Consider the following 27146-nt stretch of genomic DNA (forward strand, 5'->3'; position numbering starts at 1 on the left):
AAGGCGTTGGGAAGCTACTGAATTGTATGAAATGCTGACTGAGGAGAGCTCAGAGATAAGTATTAGTTTCAAATAAAGATTTTAGACTGGCTGAATAGAGAGCTCTGAAAGAAACAATTATTGAAGCCTTGAGATGTTTATAGAACCACCAGGCAACCCACAGTCTTTCAGAATTGCCCCTAGATCCTCTTCACTGTAAGATAAGGTTCTAGATTCTGTTTTGGAGGAAGGGGTAGCAATTTAACTGCTAATGTTCTGTGTGTGGAAGAGGATTCAGTTATATGCTTCTGCATATCTGTTGTTAAACTTTGCATTCCAGGCAATTCCAGAATTAAACTTGCCAGAGGAGCTGAAGGTTTAGCCTTCAATTAATCCCCTAAGACTTTCATGAAGGAACACACCACTTGTGGCAGGTGGAGTCTTAAATCTCTGTTAGTAACAGAATTCCAGAAATTATACCTTATTCCAGATAAGCAAGAGCACATTTTCAAAGTTTGTCACAGCCATTCATAGACTCTCTAGAAGAACTGTTCCTCTGATGGAGGATGCTCAATCTATTTCATATATAATCATTACAGATGTGTGAGTAGCAAATACAGTTTTTTATTTTGCGTGGAGTTTAAAGAAAAAAAATTGTAGAGACTGATAATGATTTAAAAGCTAAATCTGAATAATTTGGCTTTGGGGCTATATATAATATATATGTATATATGTATTATATATAATTAGCTGTGTGACCCTGCACACAATTTATCCAAGTTAGAGTAACTTGGATAAAATGGGTGCAGGATCAAAAATTAAATGTACATTGGTAGAAGGATCTGCACTCTGTATTCTGAAAAAAATATAGATTTTATTCTCTATCGCTTTGCATTCCATTAGTGTAAAGTAAAGTAAAAGGAAAGTAACATTTATTTAGTTTGACTAACACAATAGAAAAGGATTTGTAATTTTTTTAGCGTCACAGGTCTGTGACCTGTATGACTTTACTCTTCACTTTATTCGCTTTTCTTTTCTTTTTTTTTTAGTGTTCTCCTCTCCTTATGTTGCAGAACCCAATTGCAGAATACATGAATACAGGGAGAGTAAAGGTTCCAATACACAGGCCGATATATGCTCTAACAGATTAAGTCGGCAGTTTATTGGGCAGCTTTAGTTTGGCAATCCTCGCCAAACGAGTGGATCTCTATATGTATAGCCACCTTAGATCCATATCAAAGAATAAAACATTAGAAAATGTAAGAGAGAAAAAAGAAATGTTTTTTACATATATGTATAACACCATGCTCTGCGGGTAACTTCTTCCATCTTTTGAGTGCCAGCAGTCATGCACATGCTCTGGGATGCTGTTGGGAGCAGGGGCGTTTGTGCCATGAGGCAAGGTAAGTACCTTGCCTCATGCGGCATCTCCCCAGAAGTTACAAGGGGCGGCAAAAAGCCGCTCCTTGTAACTTTAAGAGCCGAATTTCCAGTTATTAAACCCGAAATTCGGCTTTTCCAATTGGAGTTGGAAGCTTTAAGCACAGTTTTCCAGCACTGAACAAGTCTGTCCTTTATCCCCATGTCTGATTCCAGTGTCATATAACAACCTCAAAAATGGCACAATAATTTCTGTATGTAAGATAAGAGCAAGATGGCTGTCATAGTGCTAGGAATCTAATCATAATTCCTATTGGTTAATTCTCTTGCATCTATAATTACAGTAAGTTTTTATTCAATTCTATACAGCACTAGGTGGATTCAGAAAATACACCCTGGAGGGATTCCTATAAATGATACTAACCAGATACATCCCCAGGGCATAATCAATAACCAAATCAGATACATATCAGGAATATAACAACTTTCCTACAACTGAATAAAATAGGATTTCTTTAACCTAAATGCAAATTAAACTTATTATTGTGATGTGCATTTGAGATACAATCAGCTTACTTGCACTGTTCATTAGAAATGGGAACAACATCCATTGTGTGGCGCTCGACTTCTCCTCCCTGCCTTCTATAGGAGATAACCAGGGAGGAGAAATTGAGCTCCGCACGATGGATCGTCGCCCTGTCGCCGTTTCTGAAGAGGAGCACATGCAGAGAATCGGTAAGTAATTTCTTAATAAAAGCTTTGCGATTTAAAAGTTAAAACTGTCTTGGTGTTTTTTTTTGTTACAAAGAAGCAAATTTTTTAAAAACATTTTTTTTATGTTACTGGTCTTTTAAGTGTTTGCTATGCTTCCAAGCTATGGGGGTATAGACTGAATTATATCAGTCAAAATTAGACAATGCGATGTATAGCCTGATACTCTCCCCCAAAGACATTGCTTAATAGGAAAATTGATGGGAAAATTAGAATCTTTTTTTATTTTGCAAATATGATCTATTTACCCAGTTTTTTTTTTACACTAAACAATTCCTTTAAAGTTCAGCTCCAAGCTCAAAGTGCCAGAGCAGGGCTTTAGCTTTTTATAAGCAGCCAGGCGCTACTGTGATTGGTTAGCTTGTATGCATGTTTCATAGTGAATAGGCAGTGACTAGAGCAAGTAGTCAGAGCAAAGAAAATGATTTTTGGTCCCTAAACTCAGGTCACTGGCATCAGCCAAGAGCACAATTTTAAAATAAAATAAGATATAGAAAAGAAACCTTGTTTGTGACCATATACATTTCTCCTTGCCTTCTATGCCCATTTATAACCCTTGAGGATTTTCTCTCAACGTTCGAGACCGGCAATTAATCCAGTTGTTACTAAATCAATAGGTTGTTTCTCCTTTTCAGTTATGATAAATTCTAAATTCCTAAGCACCATCAAATTCCCACCTTAATGAATTTTATATATCCAATCAAATAATTGTCTTCAATGTATTTTTACCAAAATGAATTACATTTTAAGAGATACTTAAAATGAATTATGTGCACTTAATTACTCAATTCCATTAAAAAATTAAAAACCAACTTCAGTGTTTATGTGCAATTAATTATAAACTGCCAAGTCCTTTTAAACCACTCCTATGTAGTATATTATTTAACTTAATCAAACTCCATATCTCCCATAAATGCATTAATTCAATTAGTTCAATATAAAGTGACCAGTGCAATTAAAAATGTGTTCCAATAAATTACTGTAATAGGAGTTCTGAATACCCCAAGATTATTCCTTGATTAGGGACATAGAAAAGTGAAATTATATACTAGGTGGAGTTGCTCCCAAAGATCTAGTTGTGTTTGTATCTGGTCCCTAGGAGCACCACAAAGTTGAAGGCAAAGGCAGAAGTTGAAGGGCTGCTTTCTTGATTTTTACCTTTCCTACTTCTATCCTGAAAGAGGCTGTTATGCCCTATAAAACGCAAACCTAAAAGTTCTTGGAAGATAGAATAGAATTAATAAAAGAGTCAAGGAACACACCCTCCGGTGAATAAATATCTAAAAACAATAGAGCCAATTGCTACACAGCAGCTTATTTATATAAACAATAGTAGTGTTTCTGAAGCAAACACACCAGTTTTACCAGTGCATGGCAACACTACATTATATTTTTATAATTTTTAAACACTTTAATTTTTTGATGTTACTGTTCCTTTAAAAAGGATCAAAGCACCATATACCCCTTTAGACTAAAATAACTTATTTGAAGGAGGTGGTTCTTCATGGTGTGGGTAGTGAGGTTGTGGAATGCACTGCTGGATGTTGTTGATTCTGTTCTCTCAATCCAGACGGGCTATATCTTTCTAATTCTCTTTGTGCAACCTTGGACTTCATAAGTAAGGCGCAATAGAAAATTATGTTTTTTAGCAAATCTTTTTGGATGAATATGTGTGTAGGTTACTGCTGCAGTATGTATTTATATGTATTTCTTAACTGCTCATGCACTCCTCTAAGTATTGCTGGGGGGAGATAACTCTATTATAGTGATGACTGAATCTGTCCTGTTCCTACAGAAAAATTGCAAGACCATGTGAAAATGTGCAAAATGGCAAAAATGACCTGTTTGAATTCAATGGCCTTTTTTTTCTCAGTGACATTTTTCCACACAAAATATATTATTTTGCTATTGTTTTGAGAATATATTTGCTGATGGCTGCAGAATTTTGACACAAATCCGTATCTGGGAAAAAATGTTGCTCATCGATATTTGTGACCCCTGCTGTTTCAGGTGTCATTATTCATTTGGTGTATTTCACTTTTGTGCTTTTTAATGGTGCATAAAATTTACTGAAGGTCTGCATATGGTCTGTGGTGCTTCAGTTGGACAGACCCACTTTACTATATGGGAAAAATGAGTACTTTCTGGATAATGGGCGGTTCTTATACCTGTACTTTGCTTGATGAAGAGAATCATAGAAACCACAACAGGTTTTGGACTGAGCTTTGGCAATTACTCGAGATCCCAGGTAATACATTTTTATATGGTGCTGGCACTCCAAACAGACAACTCTATTACATCAGTTGGTGCAAGAAAATGGACTACACCTTGATACTGTCAGTGAAAGTAATTTACATTTTGCCCTTTATTTCATTCAATTTACACAGATGAGTTTCAGGAATTATTTACAGTCTTCAGTATACAGCACTTAGTTTGGCATTATGAGCAGAAGATATGAGTCCCCCAAAATTAAGGTTGTTTTCTTTATGTGAACATGGTTTCCTGGCATAGAATCAGGAACTATGAAACAAGTTCAAATACCCCATGGATTTTGCACATGCCATCCCACCAGACATATTTCATAGTGTCTGAGAGACACTGGATTTATCCTTTTTAAGCACGGAACAGGTTATAGAGTTTCCAATAATCTACTAAGCACAGCAGAACACCAGTGAGTCTTTTCACTAATATGGCTTCCGACAGTAGCAACAGCAATAACAGAATTAATTTTTTTTTGTATTATCTGTTAACTGTCAATTGTTTTTATTAACACATACCAGAAAAATTAATGCATTTTTAAGCAAAATCATGATCAGCTAATAGGAGCAGAACCCCTAACCTGGAACCACTATCTTCAAGGCAGTAATAATAATTATAATAACATGGGATTGGTCTAACAGCCCCAAAAGAGAAGGACTCACTTGTTTTTGGGGCTCCACATCCCTCCCGCCCCCTGCCTTTTACATCTAGTACTGAAGTGGGGTGAGCTGGGGGGGGCGAACAGGTAATAGTGGTGGAAAGGTGCAGTTGATGGTGGAGGTGAGGTCCAGTACTATGCTGCTGATTCTGAATACTAATTACACTGAATTAATACTGTTCACAATACAGCTGTTCCCTGTTTTCTAAATATGTGTACCCAATTACAATAGCCATGCCTTTAGTAATGTCCTCTGATAAACTGAATTTAGAAGATAAGCAGAATACAAAAAGAGAAACTATAGATATCCTATTACTCTGGATATTCTGCTATAGGGTAACTTTTATCCCTACTATTGTGGTTCAAACCTGGTTCCAGTTATTTTTAGTCACTGAAGTTTTGCTGACTTTAGGATAAGAACAGAAGTCTGCACTAATCTAGATCTGGGGGCCAACATTTCTTATACCAAACATTCAACTATTGTATTTTATTTAATTATGATATACATACACATTTATGGAGTCCTTCATCAGACAGGTAGCCAAAACATCTATTGAAGGGCTACTGTAGGCCTGTAGGCCTCAGATTGGACAGCCCTGAATAGAATAATAATATATTAATTTATTTGCCCAATATTATTTACTCCATGAACAAATGGCTAAAGACTTACTTGCTTAGAGAATGCAAAGTTTGTGTACTTCCAAAAATAAGCTCTTCTAACAGTCATGGAATGTATCATAATTTAGATAATTATCAACAGATCTTCTCTCTTCTTTATCTTTGGAGAAAAATATTTTTTTACTTGTCTCATCTGCTGATAGTTTTGTAAAGTCCTGTTCCTTTACCCAAATTCTGTAAAATTCAGTTCCTTTACCCAAATTCGTGATTTGAATTGCTTACACGTCTGTTGCTGAGATCTCAAGGCAATCATGTAGCAATAATTCCAAGGGAGCTTCCTAGCATGTGACACTATTAGGGTTCCAAAGCTTTGGCATCAAAAGCATCATATTCCCTGCCATGCATAGACATAGGCAGCTCATCTGTACCAGGCAGTGGAACTATGTATAGCTTTATCCTGTGAATGCTTTTAAAGTCAGAATGCAGAGTAAACAATATACACAGTACATTGCTTTAAAATGCATCGTATAGCAGCTCTGAGGTGCTAGGTCTTATACGACAGACTCATTTGAACTTTCGTTTTCCAGCTAGAGACCTCAAGGGAAGTGATCCTTCAATCCACTCGTTTGGGGTTGACATAATTTCCTGCCAGAAAGCCACTTCTTCCTGGGTGGAATCCATCCAATCCACTGCTATTCCGTAACTGTAACCTAAAAGAGCATTTGAAAAATAAATACTTGCTGGGAAATATTAAACCATTTATCAGGACTCTATACTGTCCATGCAATGGTGGATGTATCATGTCAGTGTTAATGAATGTATACAAGCTTTTAATTATCAGTCAAAGCAATTATTTCTCACTTACAGTCCTGGGTTTGTCAGAGGCATCAAACAACAAGTCTATGTGAGGAAACAATATGAATGTGATGCTGGTGGGATCATGGGAGTGAAAAAAGGTTGCTTGGTTAGTAATTTATCAGGGGCTTACAACTACAGCATTTGTTTTGAATTATTTTAAGGTTTTATTGGCTTAATGTAAGAAAAGTCTAAAAACCCAGAGCAAACAACTAAATGTTTTCAGTTACACAGGTGACCAGTAAATACTTTTTTTCTGATTGCTTGCTATGTCTTATATGGATCTGGCGCAAACTTTCCAATTGCAATTATTTTACCCCATGTGAATTCATGGTGGATTTGTAAAAGTTTCTTGCTAAAGGTCTATAACACAGAGGTTATACAGAGGGTGGGGAAATGTAAAAGCTGAGGAATTGGTTTTTACCCAAACTCGCTGCACATTTGCAGTTATCACTTAACCAATACATTTACCAAGGCTGTAAGGATATATTTTCATACTCTATGCTCAGTTGGCAAGGGCCATGAGAGTTATTTTGTCTTCACTGGGTCACTGATGGCAGGTGGTGTAATGAAAGGTTGCATTTGATTGACAATTTCTTTACAGCACAGATGTACTATATAGCTATTGTGGCCATAAATTTTTGGGAACCCATGTATAGCATTTGGTGGGGAATTTCCAGTTTAAGAAAACTTTTATGTGTCTTGGGGCTTAGTGACAAGCTTAGCGTTATACTATTGTCATTAAAGTGTGTCTAAATGTGAAAATTCCATAGACTTTGCTGGTTGTTTCAAAACAAACATAATTAAAATTCACAAAGAATACAAAAAAACTTTGTGGCAAAAAAAGCCCTAGTTAAATTTTAACCTAAAATGTTACTCAACATATGGTCTTTCCCAGGCAACATTAAAGCTTTATTCCTTGAGCAGACTGCAGATAAAAGCAATTCTTAGGGGCAGATTCACTAACTTCGAGTGAAGGATTCGAATGCAAAAAACTTCGAATTTCGAAGTATTTTTTGGGTACTTCGACCATCGAATTGGTTAAATTCGTTCGAATTCGTTCGAAATCGAACGATTCGAAGTAAAAAATCGTTCGACTATTCGACCATTCGATAGTCGAAGTACTTTCCCTTTAAAAAAAACTTCGACCCCCTACTTCGGCAGATAAAACCTACCGAAGTCAATGTTAGCCTATGGGGAAGGTCCCCATAGGCTTGCTAAACTTTTTTTGATCGAAGGATATTCATTCGATCGTTTGATTAAAATCCTTCGAATCGTTCGATCGAACGTTTAGCGCTAAATCCTTCGACTTCGATATTCGAAGTCGAAGGATTTCAATTCGAGGGTCGAATTTCGAAGTATTTTTAACTTCGAAATTCGACCCTTAGTGAATCTGCCCCTTAATGTTAACACAGATGGGATGTTACATGTGCCAAGCGACATAAGGTAAATAGGGCTATACGGCCCTCAAGGGAATCCACAGGGCCAAAAATATGAAAGTAAAAACAATATTTAGTTGTTAAAGTTAAAATCACATATCACGGCCCATGACTATGTGCCTGTTGTGCACGAAACACATAGGGCATACAGAGATGTGCAATTTTAACTTTAACAAATTCACATTGTTTTTACTTTCACTTTTTTGGCCCTGAGGATTCCATTGAGTGCCGTATAGCCCTATTTGTTCTATTTACCTTATATAGGTTTGCCGCTCCCTGAAGTTGAGGTTCTGGGGCTGTTGCACCTGGACCACTGGTTCCAAATGGTGATTTATCTGCATTGGCATTCTGTAGCACCTCTCCCTCTTACCTGTGCCAAGGCCAAGTCTGATTCCTCCAAGGAAATGATTGCTGAGCTTCTCATGGTCCCAGACAGTCAGCTCAACGCATGCGTCCCTCAGATCTTCTGTGTGGAAGCCATCATACACAATTGTGTGGTTAAAGACAGGGTTGGAATCCTTCTTAATTACCCTTGTCTTCTGGTAACTCTTCTTACTTGTGTCAGGCAGTACATAGCTGCAGGCAAAAGAATAAGGCCCTTGTGTATGTTATTTACTATTCTAAATATATCATGTAAATAAAGTAGAATCATATTTCTATAAATGCATACAAGGACTTATAACATGTATGTCTATTTATCAAGTTTTTTGCACTTTACTATCTCAAGCTCATTTAGTAAGGGATGGCAAAGTGCAAAAAACATGAGTTTTCTCTGTGTTTGCCAGCACTGGAGGGGCATCATATAGTCATTCAGAAAGGGCAAGGAAGAGCACTGTGGCCCATACAAAGCAAGAGGACCCTGTACTTAATTTATGCTCAGACAAGTGCTAATCACAGGTCTTTCATGTGCCTGGCATCTTATAATTTTGAGCTTCTTTTTCCATCAGGAGCAAGGAGTAGAGAACTATAATATAAACTAACAATACATGTATAACTTGTTTTATTCCTAATATTTCTTTGAATTTATTTGGGTGTGTTTTCAGGTAACATCACCACATAGTTTTTGGTTGGCAGAGATAAGTGTAGTGTAGACTTCTGGCCTGGTACAAGAAGCTTGATTTTTTTGTCAGGGAAGTCAGGGTTGAACTGGGACACCAGGATAAACCTGGCGGGCCCACCATACTTGGCCTTCTGCATGCCCAGCAACTGCATCCATAAAATAAAAAAAGCTTGATGACTACAACTTTTACACTTAGAACAGTGGCATCAATAATACAAAGGGAATATTAAATATTACATTTTTATCATTTTCAGAAATCATATTCCAGACTACTAACCATTTAACAAATGAGTCCACACCAGAAGGACGCAGCTGTGGTAAATCTTTTGTGTCCTTTACCCAGATATGTACCTCCCCTGAGGTTGGATGTTTTGGACCTTGAGCCAAAAGACAGATATTAGTAATATATGGCAGTGACAATGACAATGGTAATGATTGAAATACATGGTCTACTTTCACTGATGCTTACTTCATATTTCTCCCTGCAGATGCCTAAGAGTGAAAAATGTATAACAATGTATGGATAAATGTATAACAAAATTAGTTTTTTACACTAAATTTGTAGGGACTTCTACCAAAGCTGGTAAATACTACAAGGAAATCTGAAAGGAATGAATTACAGTCCAAATATTCAAAGAGAGATTATAACAATTTCTCTCATATAACATAGTCTGGAAGCTTATTTTCTTATCTGTGCTTGAAAGCTTTCCCATTAGATCAAACCACAGAAAGTGCAGATATAAATCTCTTCTCTACTGAGTGTAGAAGTATAATTAAAATCAGTTAAGGAAACTGCAGGAATTCCAAATATAAATAAAAACTGCATATAAGTAAAGTTCTTACAGGTTCCTCTGCACTTCACTCAGTGATTCCTTCCCCTACTGTTCCACCCCTGCTTATTACACACTCAGATAACAGCTGTATCTTACCAAGACTTCCCGGAGGGATGTATTTAATGGACAAGTTCATAACACCTAAGTGATCCACACCATTCATGGCAGAGACACTCTAAAAAAAGTAAAGTTACATTACATAATTTAGTTTTGTTGAATTTAATGTAGAATGCTCTACTACAAACTGGAAAAAGAAAGACATGTTTATAACCAGGTGTAAGAATTTGGATATTGTGCACTCTAAATTCCACTTAATCATCCACCCAGAACCAGCAGTAATAGAATGGTTTCATATTGTCCCATGAAATCTTATAAAACTAGTGTCTAGTGTCTCTTTAATTAGTTGTTACTTTAATAATGAAGGGCAAGATAATTAATGTAACCCTCTGCATTATGGATTTTAAAGCCGTAGTGCAAATAAAACACACTGTGGCATTTGGTAAACAATGTTGGACTCTACTTTGTACTTCAGTGCTTTGTGTAACCTATGATAAACCTTCAAGGATTTCTGTCTGGCAATAGCCTTTTTCATAAATATCAATGAGAGAGACAAAGCACTGTCGCTTTAATATGAGCTGACATTGGCATGAAGATCTGCTTGAGTATATAACACTAAGGGAAGATTACACTAAGGGAAGATTAAGCATTGGGTACTCATGACAAAGCAAATGTGTCTGTGTTACAGGGGACCTAATGTATCGGTGCATAATGCATACCCTTGGTTTCAGAGGATACCAGTTTGCCTTTGTGTTACTCCAGTCCCAGCTGGTGAGGTCAACCTCCATTTCTCCAAGAAAGCTGTTCCTGCCAAGTGGGTCATTGTGCCACACAGACAGATTCAATTTCTGGATCAGCAAAACCATTTTTTCTATTTTGTACTGAAAAAGAGAAGCATTGGTATATCGCTTTACTTTGTTATACCTACTTAAACTTTCATTGTGTTTTTGAGGTCTTACAATCCAACTCTTAAGAAATTGGGGTTATGTAATGAAAGGTCAAAACTTGTACCAGTTTTAATAACCTAAAGCAAGTATTGAATGGTTTCAACGAAATACTATAATTTGCACTTGTTATTACCTGTTTAACAAGATAACATTTATTTCAAACCTCCCAACCCACTCTTCATTTCATATGACACGGGGAGGCCCATTTATCAAAGGTCAAATTTTGAATTCATGTGAATTTTTTTTAATTCGAATATACTCTTCGACTGGGAGGTTATTTAAGAAAAATTTGATTGTCTAATATTCAATCTAATGGTTGTGTTTCTAATGAATTGTAATCGATTCAAACGTATCGAGTTTTTCTCTGAAAAAAAAACCTTGAATGTCAGGAAGGCTATTAACATCTTCAAATGGCTTAACAGACCTCTGCCATTGACTAGTTCATGTACTCGGCAGGTTTTAGGTGGCAAATATTCAAATTAGGACTGTTTCCATGGCCAAGTTGTGATAAATCTCACATTTGAATTTACATACGAATATGGGGATTAAAACTTGAATGTGTGATTTTTGTAAATTGTTTATTTATAGCAGTTTTCTAGGGGGTACAGAAAGGAAAAGAATAAAAAAAGGGGGAGAGAAAGAAAATCCAATATTCCATTTCACATCAAATGTACCATATCTGCCTCAACAAAGGGTTAGATGTTGCATATCATCCTTGCCTTGATATTTATAGACTTATTCATAATTCCTCTGCATCTGAAATGCATAATCTCAGAAATGAAACAGAATAAGGATAAGAAATGTGATCACTTATCTGGTAGCTTATCTGTGTGCTAATCTAGTTGCTAAACTGGTGGACTTTGCTTCCATCTTTTATCTTAGAAAATCTTAAACCTATGTTCAGAAAGTGGAGTTTGCATTGTAAGAAAAGAGAGAAAAAAAAAGAAATACACAGATATCGAGTTAGATCTCCAGCCGATTGTTTCAAGGGTCAAGATTCAACAGTGGGTTTTTCCCTAATTTTTCCCACGGTGCCCAGATTCTCCAAAAAGTTTTTATTTTCCCTTTTTTTAGAGCAGCTATTTCCTCAAATTTTTTAATCTCTTCTATTGCTTTAATCCATTCTAAAATTGTCGGTATGTTAGAGGATTTCCACTTTTTAGGGATTAAAGCTTTTGCTGCCTGTACCATGAAAAGTGTCAATTGATTTTTAATAATTTCACCTTTCATTGAGTCAAGGTGTAGAGCTACCAAAGTAGGAATATCTGGTTCCTTTGCAAAGGGAGTTATTTTTTGTATGTTACTAAAAATCTTTCCCCAAAACTCTTTTATTTCTTTACATTCAAACCAGATATGTAATGGATTCCCTTCACTCAAATGCTCCAGCACCTATTATCCACTTGAGGAAACATTTTATGCAACCTCGAAGGAGTATAATACCATCACATTAGCAATTTATAATTTGTTTCTTTGGTTTTTGAGGCCATAGAGCCTTTATGCATTGACAGCATAATTTTCTGCCATGATGTGTCTTCTATATTAAGTTTTAAGTCAGTCTCCCATTGTTTTTTCTTAGAAATCTCACTAGGCAGCTCATTATTTACTATAGAATTATATATTACTGAAAGTGGTTTCCTTATTTTAACAGAACCAGAAATTAAACTTTCCCACCAACTTAAAGCTCTCTCTACTTTTCCTAAAGCTAGATAATTTAAAAAGTGCTGTATTTGGTTGTAACACCATATATCACGTGGATGTTTCACCCAAATTTTTTGAATACTATCTGAAATAAAATTTGAGACCACTGTCCATTTATTATTTAATTCCCCCCACTGGGCGAAAGCTCTTTTATCATATGAAGGCAGGCAGTCTGGGGTTAGATTGATACGGGCTAATGGAGAAGGATAATCTGCCAATGCCCATAACAGATTTACTTCGTACCAAATTTTAAACGTTGCATCCAACAAAGGGTGCTGTGTAATTTCCTTTGTTATATTTAATTATTTTCCCCAGATTAGACACCTCAACGGAATAGCAGAGAACACTTGTTCTACCCCTATTCCTCTTCCACTTTGCCTCTCATCCATATGCCAATGGATCACAAATGGATCGCCACATAATACAGGTAAATATCTGGAGCTGCTAAGCCACCATATTTTTCCGGTAGTGTTAATATCTTGTATTTTACCCTGGGTTTTTTGTTGTTCCAAATAAATTGTGTTATTATGGCCTTAATTTTACTAAATAACTTACTGCTTTTATTATTGTGTTCATAAAAATTTGTTTGGTTCCTAAGTATGCTTTTAAAGTTTTGATATCTAATAAAGCTTTTAGAGCCATTCTCTTACTTTCTAATTGTGTCAGGGTTAGTTTAGCTAAAGTTTATTTATGCGCTTTTTCTAGTTCCTGAATCTCTTTAATTAATGTATCTATTTCTTTCTTCCTTTCTTTTTTTATCTTTGTTCCTAAGGATATCAAATATCTCCTCAGAACACATTTTTGGGTTTCCCACAGCAAAGTTAGGGTTGTACCTGGTGAGTCATTTTCTTTAAAGATTAGAAGAATATTTTGTTTTATTGTATTGACATGTTCTTTATTCAACAACATGTAATCATTCAATTTCCATATAAATTCAGGCTTCAGTGTCTTAGGAACCTTAAAATTTATAGATACCGGTGCATGATCTGAGAACAGATTATGTCCTATATCTTTCAGAACATGCACCCATTCCTGCGACATTAGTATATAATCAAGCCTAGCGTAACTATTATATTGTTTCACATAATGAGAATAATCCTTTTCTTTTGGATGTAGGCTCCTCCATGTATCAATTAATCTTAAATTCTGAAGTGTTAATTTTATCTTTTTTAATACCTTATATGACACTGCTGATTGTGCCGTAGAAGAGTCTATCAAGGGATTTAGTGTAATATTTAGATCTCCCCCCATCATTACTAGACCCTCAGAGAATGCGTAAGCTTTTATTTCAATATCTTTTATCACCTTATATTGACCCGAATTTGGGAGATATATTGACCCAATAGTTATTTTTGTTGTTGCTATTTCTCCTTTTATTAATATAAATCTACCCATTTTGTCCCTTAAGATCTCCAAGCATTTAAATGGGAGATCTTTATGTATTAGGATCATCAATCCCAATGACTTTTATTCTGGATTATTGCTCATATAGACTTGAGAACATTGTTTTGAATTTATTTTAGGATGTGAGCCTTCTTTAAAATGTGTTTCATGTAAAAGTAAAATTTGGTAAAATTTAAGGAGATCACCATACATAGAATATTATCCGTTTTATGCATTATCAAAATTAGAAACCATTTTTAACATTCCCGACTGTTTAATCTTAATCCTTCTATATATTACAAGGTCCACCAGAACTTCCAAATGCCTTATAAATAAATATAAAATAAAAGTGTCTTAGAATTCAATTCAACCAACATATAAAAATATGAGAGAAAAGTTACCAGAAGGAAATCAAAAAGTAAAGCCACTACCCTTAGGACCTGGGTAATCCCTTGGAGCAAGGGTGGAAGAGATTTGTGGCTGGGAATATGTAGGGAACGAAGGGGTGGGGAGCTTGATGGGACAGAAATTGACATTAGTGAATCTACCCACAGCCCCCCTCAATCACCTCAGTAAAAAAAAAAAAAAGATTATACGTTACATTAATGGGCATCAATCTGAAAAACTGAGATCTACGTTTCCTAGACAATTTTTGTCCTTTTAAGACTATTATGTCTCTGAATTCTTTGACCTCCGCGATGTTCTTCTTGGTGCCTCTTGATCCGACCATAATTGATCTAGGTTGAAGTCCATTGCATTCCTTGATTTCTGTTGGACGTCCCATCCAGGCATGGGTGTCTCTTCCAACTGGAGAGATGAAAAAAAGTTCTTTGGTTTCCATAGATGATTTAAGATCATATTGCCAACCATCTTTTTGCACTTGTAGTGAAAATGGGAATCCCCATCTGTATTGCATATTATTTGCTCTGAGGATCTCTGTGAAAGGTCTGAGCTGTTTTCTCTTCATCAGCGTCTGGCGGGTGCTCTGGCTTTATATAGGATCTCTTCTTTTGCTTTATAATTATGCACACAACAGATAATATCCCTAGAGGCATCCATAGGCACACCTTTTGGTTTTGGGACTCTATGGGCTCTATACAGTTTTATTTCTTCATGTGCCTCTTTGTTTAATATGTTATTAAATAGTTGTTGCAGCACAGAGTCTATTTCTTCTTTTGAGACTGATTCTGGAATGCCCCGACCCCGATTATTATTACGCCTGCCTCTATTTTCTATATCATCCATATGCCTTTCCATATCCACCAATTGTGTCTCTTGCATTATCATAATCTTCTGTAAAATTTTCTGATTTTTTAAGAGTTTACCTTGATTATTTTCCAGCGTATCAATTCTGGACGCCATTACTGATAACTCCTGGTTTATCTCTTGCAGCTCCGTTTTAATACCGGACGTTGCCTCATGTAGCAGCTCCTTTATATCATGCTTAGTTGGAAGCTCTTTCAGGTAAGTTTGCCAGTCCACTTCTGTATCGCTTTCTGCCTCAGAAGTGTCTCTCTCCTGCATTCTGCTTGTTAGCGCCCTTCTCAAGATGCCTGCGCCATTTTAGGAGCGTTCCGTCCTCGTTCCCCTTGTTTAAACAATGGTGCTATTTCCTTGCCCGCTTGTACAGACCTCTCCTCCGATTACCTCTCCAGCTGTCTCTCCTTCTCCGGCTTACTTCTAGTGTGTTTGCCCATTTCGTCAAGCTAGTCGTTCGGTGATATGAGGGGAGCCCTTAACGGAACTCCAGCACTTCGCCGCCACACAGCTCTCCATCAGACCATGCCCCCTACCAATGTGTGAAAATTCTAATTTACTATTTGACTCTTGATAAGTCTGCCCCTTAGTTGTTCAGTTTTTTAGAGGCTATTATAGTGTTTATTTGCACACTTATGAATAGTCAAATTGCTTTAGTCTAACTTACTGTGCCACTGGCCAATCAATTAGATCAGTACAGATTGGCAAATTGCCCCTTACATGTGCTGATGGGAATCATAGACCAAGCTGTTTTTCCCTGGTGTCACAAACAATACAGCACCATGAAATTACTACATAAATGACTATATTAATATTAATGCCACCAGTTGTTTCAGATATATAACAATAATGCAAAAGTGACTTTGCATAACCAATGCCATATAATACAATTTCCTTATAGAAGCAGATTGATATGCAAAACTAGTACTGTTAAATTCAATTAAGTATCCAGTACAAAACAATTTATTCAACAAATTTCTACCTTTAAAACTTCATTGTAAACTGGGTTTATTGTCCTTCGTTTTACAGATGTTTTCCTCTTTCCCATTCTGGCTTTATCTGGAAGCAGGTAAGTCTTGACATACCTAAAAAAAAGTTACATTTTCAAGATGACTGGATAAAGCAGTGACAGAAGGGAACAAGACTATTGGAGGAAGCCACTAGACAAATACTGCATCCTATATGTCAGTGCACTAGTAACAAAACCCCTAAACCCGTGTTTCCTTCCTTGTGGGGTCTTCAGTAAAGCCACAGTTGTTGAATGGCAGATGCGCAGGACTCATGATCATAGGGGTTGAGTCTGCTACTGAGCCTGGTACCATACTGGGTCTGCTTAACATAAAAATAGTGAGAAGCAAGACATGAGGGCTGTTGTAATAATGAGATTCAGTAGTGAAACCAGAAAGAAGAGAGGGGAATGAAAAACATACACAGGACATATAACTGGAGATAAATAAGAGGAAGTTGACAGAAACTGGTGCTAAATGTTGCTACTGAGATATATGGGTCTCTATATTTCAAATAAAAAAACCATACTTTGTATTTTGACTTCTTAACCTGGACACTATGGGCTCTTTCTTTGCATTGCTGATTAACTGTAGAACAATTGTATTGTTTGGGAACTAGAAGATGACAGCATTCACAATTAAGGAGCCCAAAATATGTTTTTATGTCTAAGGAAGCTTCTCACTTTTTGACTGGAGACAAATTTTTCTGATACTGGATAACCCGGCAAAGCAGAATTTAGAATACTTACGGGTCAGATCGGCTTTTCTTCTCATCCACTATAGCCAGGTCTCTGCACTGAGATACGTTAATCTGAAACTCCCGATTCTTCTCATCATAACCCAAGGAGAACTCTACTGCTCCCTGTGCATCCACACTGCCAAAATCCCCACTGTACACACTGAGGACACTATTGCTGACCTGTCATAAATCACATGATATTCCTATTATCCTGTGAGCACATCCTATAAGCACACCCCAGTTATATTTTTATGAATATTGAGCCACTGAGGTAAAATATGTCATTCATTTGTGTCTCTATGTATCAAAGTATAGCCATTGTTCATTGTTTTAACGTCTCTTTAAATGCTGACATTTACACTCATCCAAGAATCCTAGAACATGAAGTATATTAGTACATCTAAATGTCCTTGTGCAAGGGGGAGGGGGTCCCAGTTTTGTCTCTGTAGTGCATGGCTGTTTCTAGCAAAGTGAAAATGGTATCTGACCACACAGAATAGGTCTATGGTCAGAAAAGGTCTATGGTATGAAAGGGAAGGAACTGGGGTCTGCTGCACCAGAAAGGATCTTTGACAATGAAATGTCCTTGGTAAAAGTACAAATGATACTTTTGCTAATGAGATTTCCTTTACTATTTATGTAACTGATATCAGTTGTTTTTCAACTCTCAGCATCCAATTCACAGTGCAGTGGATGATGAAGTATGTTACCATTAACACTTTACGTTCCAAAGGATAAGGTAAATTAATATGCAACTGCTAGAGTGCACCACTGCACAACATCGTGTGTATCCCAGCACTCACTATTAGCATATCTTGAGCTTTACAAGGGTTTTTAATGAGACCCTTGGTACTTTCCATTAAATTCAAAGATCAGTGTAACTACAATTATTTGCAATTATAAAGCCATGGCCCTTTTTAATATAGAATCATACAAATGTATATGCCTTATTGCACATAATACACTAAAATGGCAGTCTTATTCCACTTTAAGTGTTAGCTTATTTGGTCATTTAGGGTCCAATTCACAGAACTCTGCACTACGAGCAAGATTAGGGCCAGGCATTACATACAAAGTATATAAAGTGCAACTGCTGATTTACCAGTTAAAAAGGAGACTGTGTTTGAAATCATGTTAGCATTTTCAGGACATGGTTAATCTAGAATTAGCAGCTTTATAATTTAAATTTTTCGCTGGTTATTAGAGTCAAATAGCAGGTTTGAAAAAAATGAGTGCTTATAATAATAATCTAAAGGAATGTAAGCAAAGGGTTGAACACGAATGTGAAATACAAACTCAAACCACCGCTTTATGCTATTTATTGTTTTTACTACTATATGAATAAGCTTGAATATTCAGCATAAGAAAGAACAGAAGATAATACAATTATTTAGGCACAGATCATTAAGACCCATAATGGGCTTGTGCCAGCCTTTACTGAGTAGGGACACTGGCCATTAAAGGCTCTGAGTTCCGTGGCCCTTTTTATACATACCGAGGAGACAGATGCCATGTCAGAAGAGTTGCTGTCACTGCTGTGAGTCTTTCTGTGCCTCTTTAGCTGGAAGCTGATTTCAGATGCAGTGTCTGATTCAGTCTGAAAAAGAAACAAATTATAGTTGGGCACCATTCTAACAAAGAGCAGTCAGTGCAAGGCAAAGCATGGAAGCCAGGCACAGCAGTCCAGCCTGTGCTCTCTATGCCTCTCATCCATTGTTTGTGCCCTAGGAAAATGCAAGTGCACAACATAAATGATTGTTTCATTGTTATTGTAAGTCATTCAGGGCTGACGTTCATCCTGTGTTTTAACCAAATTAGCACAAGTTCAAGGAAAGCACAAAGCTACTCTTCTCCTCTAGTGCCCAAGGGATGCACTGTAGTCTGGACAAGGAATGCCACATGCACAGAACCGTTACCTCAGAGAGAAGGGCAGGAGTTGATCTGCTTAGCTCTTTGGCTCGCTCAGGCTCCAGAAGCTGATGACTTAAAGTCTGAGGTTTATTATAGGCTGCAACAAAACCACAGGAGGAAATGATCAAAACATACATAAAACATAATATTATGCAAAGCTGAATCAATGTCCACTACTCAATAATAGCTGTGCGCAGGATAAGAAGAATTCTGGTGCTGTGTATGCTTTACAGGACCCGCTGGACAGTGAGGGAATGAAATAAAAATGAGCTCCTTTGTTTAACGATAAACAAAAACACTACTTTTGACTCACAATTCACTTGCACCAATGCTTTCCAATAAACAGCAGAGCTGGGAATTGCTGAAAATGTAAAAGCATATTCAATAGAATCTATAATCAAAGTCTTCTTCAAACCATCATATGCCTAAATATAGCTTTGCAGAATTCCACAGAGTTTCCTACTTTATATTTTTAGTCAGTGTGAGTGTTCTGATTTTTATCCCTACAACAGTTTTGCCATTTGCCATTTCAGCTGTGAATAAATTGTTCTGTATACTATTTAGAATTAGTGTTATTTATTTCTTGACATTACCCTACCCATTATTTAGGAAAGGTCTAAAATACAGCATCACCTTTAACCTTCTTCTCGGCTATGTGTGCAAAAAAAAATTCTTTTGTGCGCAAATTTTAAACTTTTGTCTGCACTTCTTAAAAACAGTGTGCTCAGGTCAGAATTAATACAAAATGTTGTGTTTTTACACAAAATTCTTTGTGTGAGCGTGCATGAGTGCACACCTTACAACGCAGGGTACGACTTAATCAAATAATAAATCATTTTTTTTATATATTACATTGCACCTGATGTTACCTAACATAGCATAAATCCATCTTGATAGCAAAACAATATTCGTCTTTTCATATATAAATGTTATTTAGTAGTGTCCTTATAAAAAATAAGTCTGAATAATAATTTAGATCAATCCTCTCTTTGCTTTGTTTGTAAACTCCATTTTAAATAAAAGGCAAATTGGCTCCAGTATTCATGCCATTATGGCACAATTGGCATTTTAATTGCCACTGAATGTGGCTGTGCATAAAAGGATGCTACTCACTCTCAAAGATACCAACCTGGACCCAAAGTGATCCAGGGGACCTCAACCACACCTGTCGTACTCTGACCTGACCCTAATTCCACCTCTGACCCTGCCTCATTTCATGCCCTGCCTCTGTCTACTGACAATGGGAGATGAACTTGTTTCTAATGGGGCTGAGGTCAGGGATACTTCCAACAAATATGGTTGATATGTTTGTATTCTGTATAGCTCTCCATTCATATCCATAACCAAGATTATTGATGAAAAATGCTTGCTGTCGTATATTGAATCTTATTGGGGTGTTTGAGGTTTACTAATTTACTAATTAAGTTTTCATTAATACCAAAACTAGGGTCATAATGAGGCCTGAAGGGGTTTTTTAGCAGGAGCATGCAATTAAAATACCTAGTTGGTTTGTTGCAGACAGCTGGTCTATGAAGTAAAATAATAGACTCTTTAAACCTCACAAGATTTTTTGTAATGCTATGGCATTCCAGTGTTTTTTGCTCGGACACATACTGAAGTCCCATACAGAAAAAGTGGAAAGGAGCCAAGGTATTGTAACTGTAAGGAAACAATATAAACACTGTCTTTGTCAACTGTTTATACGCTGAAGGCTGGGTGGATTTCCATACAAGCCCAAACCCCCAAATCCAAGAAACATAAAATTAATATACAGACTTTGTGGGGAATTTATTATGTACAGTATATGTTGTTGCTTCTTAATGTTAAATGGGGATATAATTAACATCACTCTTTAAAGCCTATAACAACATAGAAATAATACACTTTGATAAATTACTACATTGGAAGCAATACATGTATACATATAGCTTATAAACTGGACATTTTTAATTAATAATAGGTAGTTAAACATTCAAGAAATACTCACTGTCTGTGCTTGTATAAATATTCACCAAGCTTCTTGCACTAGTCACACCACTTGTCTGAGATGCAGGATTTAAATCAACGTTTCTCTCTAAGCCCTTACCTATGGAATGGAACAAAAAGTTATGCCGGACTGAACTATTGAGGAAGGAGGACAGGAAATGTTATAGCCACTATACTTCTAGGCAGCTCTGTGAAAAGGCATGCTGCATGAACAGGACTATTATTTCTTTATGGCTTGAATATAACCGTTCTGTATTAGACATTAGATGTGACCAGCCACATAAACACTAATACAAACATGAAAAACAAGCTAAATGGCTGATTCAGTGGCATGCATGATAGTTGTGGGAATCAGTAATAGAGCCACAATTCTGTTGGATTCACACATTTCACTTCTTGCTCCTCTTCATATGCTATGGATGATTGATCTTTTTCTTGCACAAAGACACATGTAACAATGCAGCATGTAACTGCATGAAGTTTCAGCTCTATTGATGGATCGTTGCACCTTTTGATTAGTAATTTCAAATAATTATTGGTAACTAATATTCACATTGTATAAAAAGTTTCCATGACCACTGATATTAAGTTTTAATCTTGCTATCCTGCCCTTCTGTCACCATATTCCACCATGTGGAATGCACTGCCGGGTGATGTTGTTATGGCTGAATGGCTTGGATGATTTTTTGGACAGACATAATATCAAAAGCTATTGTGATACTAAGCTCTATAGTTAGTATAGGTATGGGTATATAGAATTTAATTAAAAGTAGGGAGGGGTGTGTGTATGGATGCTGGGTTTTCATTTGGAGGGGTTGAACTTGATGGACTTTGTCTTTTTTCAACCCAATTTAATTATGTAACTATGTAACTATGTAACTATGTAACTATATTGCCCCTCCTGTTGCCAACGTATCTTACTGTTATCAGCTTGCTCTACTATTCTGCAGATAAGCTCCATTCAGATATTACTTATCAGCATATCCAAGCTATTTTACTATTTTCATGACAATTCGGACATTGTTTCACATTACATTATGGATGGGATTTTGCTATTCCTCAGCGGACAACTAGTATAACAACTTCCACATACATTGGCATAAGGACCCTGGCTGTACAAAATGATTATGCAGACTGATTCCATCAACTGAGATGTAAGTATAGAGGAAGCAGACCCCAAAACCTCTGTGGTGCCCAGTGGGCTATTGATAAGCAGCTTTACTGGATGTTTATAAAAGATGTCTAAATCCAAAATTTTAGGGGGTAACTCCAATTACATAAAATTACCTGAAATGAGCATATTTGTCTCGGGCTTTATTACTTAATCCCTAGCAAATAAACTAAATACAATATCTAGAGTCCCAAGTGTGCTGGTGCACAATTTGTTGCAGGCCCTCTCCTTTGTTGTCTCCAAATACCCATTTCAGTAATGGCCAAAGTTGGTATAATTTAGCCTACTATACAAATCGCATTAAAGATACATTATATTGATTATGTTCGATTTTTGAAAACAATAAATAAAAGCTTTACTTGCAGAGTAAAATGTATATACAGTCATGTGATATTCTGAAATAACTTTTTAGTAAAACTAAGTAAGCATTCTACCGTTTTTTAAATATTAAATAGGCATAGATTACTGAAGATGTGCCCCACTGAAAAAAAAAAACGAGGCAAATTTAAAAAAAAAAAAGATTGCCTTTTTTTTTAAAATAATTTCTTAGTTATCATTGGTAGAATTACATTTTTTATTTAAATCCTAATCCAAATAATGAAAAGAATTTTATTAATAATAATAATAATAATAATAATACCTTCTTCACTTTTACTTATGGCATTTTCCACCACATCTTCACTTCTTCGTTTAGCTTCAACAATGGCTGTTGTCCCTTGTTCTTCATCAGAGGTGACCGTATCAATTAAAATTTGGACATTACTGTAAGGTGTCTCCTTTACTTCAGGTTTGGTTTCTGGTGTAACAGCTTCTTCCTTGCAACTTGCTTTTTCTGGCTCAGAGACAATTGGTAGCTTATCCTCTTTTGGGGAAGGAATAACATCCACCTTGGTCTCTTTGCTTATTGAAGGCAATCTGACGGGGAGTTTTGATCTCTTCAAAGACCTGCTGCTGCCACTGCTCTCTTCATTTGGCGAGGCTGTTCCATTAGTTTCAGACAGAGATGCATTTTTTGAAATGGGGGAGCCCTTGCCTTTGTTATAAGTTGATCTTGGTATCATGGAAGATGGAGACTTTCTTGGGGGATTCACATGGACCATCTCATCTTCACTGGAAGATACAACTGGAGCTCTTTGAGAGAAGCTCTTAAGTTTATATGGCTGCTCAGTAATCTGCTTCACCTCTCCATTCTGTTTCCTGCTGTACTGCACTGAGACTGTATTAATTGCTGCTGGCCATTGTACATGCTTTGTATTTGCCGACTCGTGATCTGAAGAGCTATTCATACCTGCTGAGATATCCCCTCCTTTTTCCCAAAATTTCTTCAGTGACTTAAACTGTCCTTTGTCTAGTTTGGTTTCCTGATCTCCAGTTTTGTCTTTCATTGACTGAACTGTGAAGTTTGAAACAGATTTTATATCTTTACCAGATTCTGCATCTGGGGAAGATGGGCCTGAATGCCTAGAATTTTCTCTCTGCTTTGTAGAGATATTTGACTGATCTTTGTGTGGCATTGGTTCAGTCCAATAGACTTCTTTGCTTTGCCTTCGTTTAACTGGTATTTTACAGGAGCTGCTGCCTTCCGCCCCTATATTTCTTTCCTCTGGCACGGATGGAATTTCATCAAACACATCTGCCAGTGCACAGGGCACCATTCCTTGCCATCCTGAGGAAAAACAATGCAGTGTATTACAGATTGTTTGCACATTTGCTAAATATATAATGCAATGATTCAGGACAATAGCTTCCAAAGTATATTGCCTTTTCCTGTAGCATAATTACCTACAGTTCCATCCTGAAGATAATGTAAAAGTGCCTCCTCAGGGAATAAGGCACTGCCTATGGTTTGTAAATTCTATGTGGACTGTTAAACTATGAATACTAAACTGTATTGATATATGTTTTGCACTGACTGTTTAGTAACTCTATTTACTGTTTTCTTTAAGAAACACCAGCTGTACTTTAAGTGATACTGACACTAAAAAATTATTGTTCAAAATATTAATGTACATCAAAACTTACCTATAGCTCATGTTGATTGTTTTTCACTGATAGGGCTGATTTCGTAAATCAGGGATTCCAGCAGGTGGCCAGTGCCCCTCCCCCTTGTGTGGCCCTCCACATGAAAGTCTGCCTGCTGTGTCTGCTTACCATGTGTAAACTTTAAAGGTATCGCTACAGAGGTTAACTGGTCCTGCATTTATTAAAGATCAAATTCAGACTGTAATCCCCTGTATTGTTCACACATGCAATCCCCCTGCATTGTTCACACTTCTGACACCTCTATTGTTCACACCCTAAAGCCCTGTACTGTTCACACCTGAGACCCAGATTTAAACTGCCCACATTGTTCACCTGTTCACACTTTATTCAAAATGCTAATAGGGCACCAGCACTGTGTCACTTTATAAAGCACATTGTAGAGTAGTCCTGATAAATTTCCCTGTCTCCTGCTCTGTTATGCCTTCCCTATGCTCCCTGTGTGTGTCATACTTTGCCTGTCCTAAGAGCCTTATGGAACACAAGCCTGGTATTTGTTCTGGGAGTTTTGCTAGCATTTTAAAATTATTATTAGGGGCCCCTAAGGTGTTTAATCATATGCTGGGGGTACTGTATTATACACAGGGGAGGAGGAGGCATATGGATTTAAGGGTATGTCTTAATATGACTTAACTTTTTTCACATATGAGTGGCATCCCTGTCCCAGCAGTGAGCACCAACCATTTGGTTTTTTGGTGTGCTATTAATGTGGAAATGGTCTTGTGGTAACATGGATGTGGTTTAAAGTGGGTGTGGTCTAAAAACAGGGAGTGGTTAACACTGGCTTCCGTTATCGGCCTTCCACCATGTAGACCAGAAAAATTCCGTCCCTCTATATCGTAGAAGTTGGACAGCACTGTTGTAAGTAATTGTAACTTAAAGTTCCTAAACCTGATTGTTTTGCCAACTTGACTGTCCCTTCTTAACCTGTCAGTTAGAGTTTCTAATGCTAACAGACTGCTGAAGTTCAAATATGGCAGCATTCTCAGAGAGGAACACGGGGAATCAGATGGGTAATGTAAAAGCATCTGTAAGTACTTTTATGGCAAAATTATAAATAGCATGCAAAGAAAATATTATGATAGATGTAAAAAAAAGTTCAATTCCTGGTGTCAGCATCTCTTTAAGTACAGTTTGGCTGTACCAAACTGTTCTTAAGTCCAAGCTGATGAAAACGGATCTCCCTTGAGAATAAGACAAAAGCCGAAAATTGTATGAACCTTCGATTTCTATGATGACTTTATCTTTGCATCTATGGCCAGCTTAAATCTTGTTTTCCATATTTCACAGATAAAATTGTGATTTGCTCAGACATCAGTAAGCAATAATAAATGTCAGTAATGACAAATGCTCAGAAAATGTGCTGGTTAAATATGTACATGGACCTTGAAAATATCCAATTGTTTGATAGTAGAATACAAGAAGGGAAAAGACCCTGTGTCTGTTTCTTTCAAATATTCTAGAACTGATGATAACAGCTTCTCTACCTGTGTGATAAGAAAGCCTCTCCCACTAAAACAGTTTGTATAACTAATGGCAAATACATACGGCACCTTAGCTATGGGCACTGCATGGAAGATGTGCTTACCAAATGCATACCAGGCACACATGCAGGTACCTTGCAATCAATTAAGCAGGGTCCAACAAAAGTGAAATAATGATGGGTTTAAGGTCAGCTCAGGCAAAGTGAACTAATTTGGAATACTTTAATATTTTAGTACAGGAAAGACGGGAAAAACAGTGCAGCAAATTAATCATCTTAGAAATGATACAATGGTTAAGAGATTATTTGATAGCTTAATTATAAGGATATTCATTAGGAAGCTAAGTTCCAGAAATAGTAGAAGCTGTAAATATTAGATCAAGAACAAGAATATTAGAACAATTAGAAGCTGTAAATATTGGAACAACATTTTTTTTCAAATGCAAAAAGCAGCATTTTGTGCCTGATGATCAGAATATTATACAGTAAATATATGAATGCTGAACACAAAAGTAGTTTTGCAAAAAACAAATTGCACCAAAAAATTAAATGAATCATAAAGATGATTGAAAAAACTCTCCTCATGTGGCAGCATGGAACCAGTTACCAGGGGCGGCACAAAACCCCAGCTTCTGTAACTTCTAAATTCTGCTCTTCTAGTGCAAGAGGGCGCAATTGCACTCTGCACACAAGAAAGGCACCCCCCTGAACCCCCTCCAGCACAGAAAAGATAAGCGCTGAGGGATGGGGGTTGTTGTCACTGCAGGAGTTGCCTCAGGCAGATCCTCAAATGAAGAACGGCCATTGCCATTACTGTCCTGCTGAACCAAATGCAAGTGCATCTATTCATGCAAGGGGAACCCTGGAGCGAACAGCACCCAAATGTGAAAGTAATTCTAGTTTTCAGACAGTGTGCCCTGACGGTATGAAGATATGAATGATAGCTGGAAGATAACATTTTTAACTACCTGTGAGCTGTATAAACTGGTAACGATGTGGATACTGATTACGTTTTTGCTTTGAAGAATTTGGAACTAAAATATATACAAACACGGTAATGATATAGCTAATAGTAAGAGTATTTTGGCAATTTATTTTCTTAAAGCAGCATGTTTTGTGTGAAAACTTGATTTGTATTAGGCTAGTTCAGTTCAGTTCAGTGGTAAGCCAGTAGATGGCAGTACCATATGTGTACAGATAGACTGCAATAAGGACAATTACCATATTACAGGTATGGGACCTATTATGCTCAAGACCTGGTGTTTCCCAGATAACGGATCTTTCCATAATTTGGATATTCATACCTTAAACCTACTAGAAAATCATGTAAACATTAAATAAACGCAATAAGCTGTATTGCTTCCAATATGGATTTATTATATCTTAGTTGGGACCAAGTACAAGTTATTATTACAGAGAAAAAGGAAATCATTTTAAAAAATGTTTTTGTTTATAATGGAGTCTTTGGGAGATGGGATTTCTGTAATTCTGAGCTTTCTGGATAATGGATTTCTGGATAATGAATCACATACCTGTACTGGATACTTAACACACGTGTGAAATGAAATTCACTGAAAATAAACCTTGTAAAAAGTTGTGTAAAATAAATTGTGAA

At 36.7% G+C, this 27146-nt stretch overlaps 1 protein-coding gene across 1 annotated transcript in view; it reads right to left on the reverse strand.

Annotated features, from left to right (window-relative positions):
- Nucleotides 1-4465: 4465 nt before the first annotated feature.
- The window catches only part of LOC108700097 (synaptotagmin-like protein 2), an 82302-nt gene continuing 59621 nt past the window's right edge, over nucleotides 4466-27146 (reverse strand). The window contains exons 7-17 of the mRNA XM_018232966.2: nucleotides 22649-23674; nucleotides 20839-20937; nucleotides 18857-18948; nucleotides 18436-18537; nucleotides 16951-17120; nucleotides 16177-16279; nucleotides 10629-10790; nucleotides 9949-10027; nucleotides 9297-9396; nucleotides 8330-8535; nucleotides 4466-6375 (exon numbers count right to left, since the gene is read on the reverse strand). Coding sequence (XP_018088455.1) covers nucleotides 6230-6375; nucleotides 8330-8535; nucleotides 9297-9396; nucleotides 9949-10027; nucleotides 10629-10790; nucleotides 16177-16279; nucleotides 16951-17120; nucleotides 18436-18537; nucleotides 18857-18948; nucleotides 20839-20937; nucleotides 22649-23674 — 2285 coding nt within the window. The 3' untranslated portion in view covers nucleotides 4466-6229. The remainder of the gene's footprint in view (nucleotides 6376-8329; nucleotides 8536-9296; nucleotides 9397-9948; nucleotides 10028-10628; nucleotides 10791-16176; nucleotides 16280-16950; nucleotides 17121-18435; nucleotides 18538-18856; nucleotides 18949-20838; nucleotides 20938-22648; nucleotides 23675-27146) is intronic.

The sequence above is a fragment of the Xenopus laevis genome, chromosome 8S (assembly GCF_017654675.1).
Source record: "Xenopus laevis strain J_2021 chromosome 8S, Xenopus_laevis_v10.1, whole genome shotgun sequence".
Classification (NCBI taxonomy): domain Eukaryota; kingdom Metazoa; phylum Chordata; class Amphibia; order Anura; family Pipidae; genus Xenopus; species Xenopus laevis.